Source organism: Penaeus vannamei, chromosome 29 (assembly GCF_042767895.1).
Source record: "Penaeus vannamei isolate JL-2024 chromosome 29, ASM4276789v1, whole genome shotgun sequence".
Lineage (NCBI taxonomy): Eukaryota > Metazoa > Arthropoda > Malacostraca > Decapoda > Penaeidae > Penaeus > Penaeus vannamei.
Genome location: NC_091577.1, coordinates 23,861,262 through 23,863,761, shown reverse-complemented (window position 1 = coordinate 23,863,761; position 2,500 = coordinate 23,861,262). Strand labels below are relative to the sequence as shown.

Sequence of the window (2,500 nt, the reverse complement as noted above, 5' to 3'; positions counted from 1 at the left end):
AGCACCGTGCCCTCCTCCCCGTCAGCAAATCTGCCCTCGGACCGCAGCTCCGGGGCAGAACTAATCCCGTTTTTTGGACTGGACGAAGGATGTTGGGTCTTGAGGACGCCCGCAGGCACGTGGGCGCTGGGCGAGGACTGGGCTGCCGCACGCGGGGACTGTTGGGCGCGCGCGGACTCACTAGCACGTGGCACATCACTGGCCGCACGCGTCACGCGCTCACTCGTGGCGGCAGCGGCAGCCCCGCCTCCTCCCCCTCCCCCTCCACCCCCTGGGTCCCCCCTCCCCTTAGGCGCCGCCCCCGATACGCTCTCATAGTATTTCTGGCGCTCGAGATCGTCGTGGGCGGGGAGGGCGGGTGTGGTCTTAATGGTGGCGAGAGCGGGAAAGGGCATCCACTCGAGCTTGGAGCCTCCGCCGGGCTGGTTCACCCACACGAGGGAGCCCGCGGCACCCTGCTGCTGCTGCTGCTGCGGGAAGCCCTTACTGGGGCCATGAAGGGCAGGGAGGCCGGAGGAACTCTGCCATGGCGAGACTACCGGAGGTCTGCCACTGCCGGGGGTCACGAACACACTCGGGCTGGAGACCGGGACGAGGCTCCTGCTCTGGCTGCTCTTGCTCGCCTCTGGCCTTCTGCTGGACTCCTTACTGAGGGCTTCCTTCCTGCCGGGCTCGTCCCTGCTGTGGCTGCCCTTGGAGTGGTCGGCCTTGGCGCTAGTCCCCTTGGGTGGGCTGCCCTTGGCGTCGTCAGGCTTCAGAGGAGCGTCTTCGTCGTCACCATTGAAGGGGTTGCTTGAGTGGCCCTTAGACGGCTCGGCCTTGGAAAGGTCCTCCAGGAAAGGGTCGCCTTTGGACGGGAAACGGTCGCCGTCACCCGACTCCTTCTTCGGGTCGCCCCCGTGGCCTGTGTCGCCGCCCTTGCTGCTCCTCTTGGGCGCGCGCGACTCCTTGCCTCTCGCAGGGCTCGAGGTTTCCCTCTGCCGGCTCTTGACAGCGTCGGCGGGCTCCTCGATCACGTGCTGCGGCTCTCTCTGAGGCAGGTGCTGATCCTCGGCCCTGCGCGGGGACTTTCCCTGGGGCCTGTGCTGCGCCCTCTGGGCTCGCCGCTCGTCTGCGTCGGCGTAGACCAGATCCTTGGGAGGCGCAGAAGGAGCAGGGACGCCCTTAGCGAGCAAGGGATGAAGGACGGTCCCGGCCGGCGCAGGTACTTTGATCTCCGCTCCGGGAGGAGGCAACTGCTGGGCGGGCGCGGCGTGCACGAGCGCGACGGGCGTGGGCGTGTATCGGGGGTCCGCGGCGGGGTTGGGGGGTCCCGCACGGGGGGCAACGACAGTGAGTTTGGGCTGAGTGAATGACGTGATAGTGACCTTCTTGGGCTGGTCGGCGGGGTGCGCGTGCGGCGAGTGCGCGGGCGACGGCGGAGGAGGGCAGTGGGTCGCGTCGCTGGTCCTCACACCACTGGGACTGACGCCCGTGAGCTCGGGGGCGGCGGCGCGACGCGGCTGGTCCTGCTGCTGCTGAGGCAGGAAGTGGTGCTGCTGCAGGAGGAGCGGCTGGCGGCGCGGCTGGTGCGGGAGTGGCGGCTGGTCGGCGCGATCCTCCCTCGTCACGCGCAGCCCTGGACTGCCGCCACTGCCACCACCGCTCGGCCCCCTCGCGCCCCCTCCTGCCACCCCTACCTGCACCCCCGGCGCCCCTCCCCCTCCGCCACCTCCCACCATCCCGCCGCCGTCTGCCCCCCCTACGACGTACCCAGCGTCACGCCCTCCTCCACCCTCCGGACCCGGTAGATTCTCGCGAATCTTGGGCAGGAACGGCTGGTGTGCGCGCCGCCTCAGGCTCTCGCTCTCCAAGCTGGTCAGTTCGTCGTCGCCCTCGTCGCCGCTCTGCTGCAGCATCCTCCGCTCCTCCGCCGCCTTCCACTCCCACCAGCTGCGGCCTCTTCGCCCCTCCACGCGTCTCTTGGACTTCTGGTATGCCCCGGCGAAGGTGGGCGAAGGGCGGGAATCGTCGGCTGCCCCTGGCCCTGCGGCGCCGTTGAGGGAGCCCTGGCTTCCCTGAAGGCTTGGCAGAGAGGAAAAACTTTGCTGTGAGATTGGACTCTCCTGGCCCCGAGACGAGGCCACGTGTTCCTTGTCAACGGCCTCGTGGTTCTTCCCTCCTACTCCTCCTCCCCCCTCTCCCTTCCCCTTCCCCACATTGTTATCATTGACCCCCATCACCAACCCCAAAATCCCCACAAGTGAAAACCGCAAAAACCTTCACTTACGGAGCCTTTCTTGGAGGGAATTCAATCCTGTCCTGCTCTCCATCTATTCTCCCAACATCTTTATCACTCCGCTGTCGGGAGAGGTGGAAGGGAGACGGTATACTTCTGTTTTAAAGTGCGTCTTCCAGTCGATCCTTTCCTTTTTCCTTCTCTCCCTCTTTCTTCTCTTCCCTTTTCTTCCTCCGGTTATTCCCCCCTATTCCCTCTCCCCCCACGACATATGGCACAGTG

At 66.5% G+C, this 2,500-nt stretch overlaps 1 protein-coding gene across 9 annotated transcripts in view; it reads right to left on the bottom strand.

The window, feature by feature from the left end:
• LOC113806055 (proton channel OtopLc) overlaps nucleotides 1-2,500 on the bottom strand; it is a 368,606-nt gene that overhangs the window by 236,076 nt on the left and 130,030 nt on the right. For 8 of the 9 annotated variants that reach the window (XM_070142529.1, XM_070142536.1, XM_070142531.1 and 5 more), the window contains exon 2: nucleotides 1-2,500. This exon is cut by the window's left edge and continues 368 nt beyond it; it is cut by the window's right edge and continues 667 nt beyond it. In XM_070142529.1, coding sequence (XP_069998630.1) covers nucleotides 1-2,219 — 2,219 coding nt within the window. In that variant the 5' untranslated portion in view covers nucleotides 2,220-2,500. The other variant, XM_070142537.1, reaches the window with a different exon arrangement.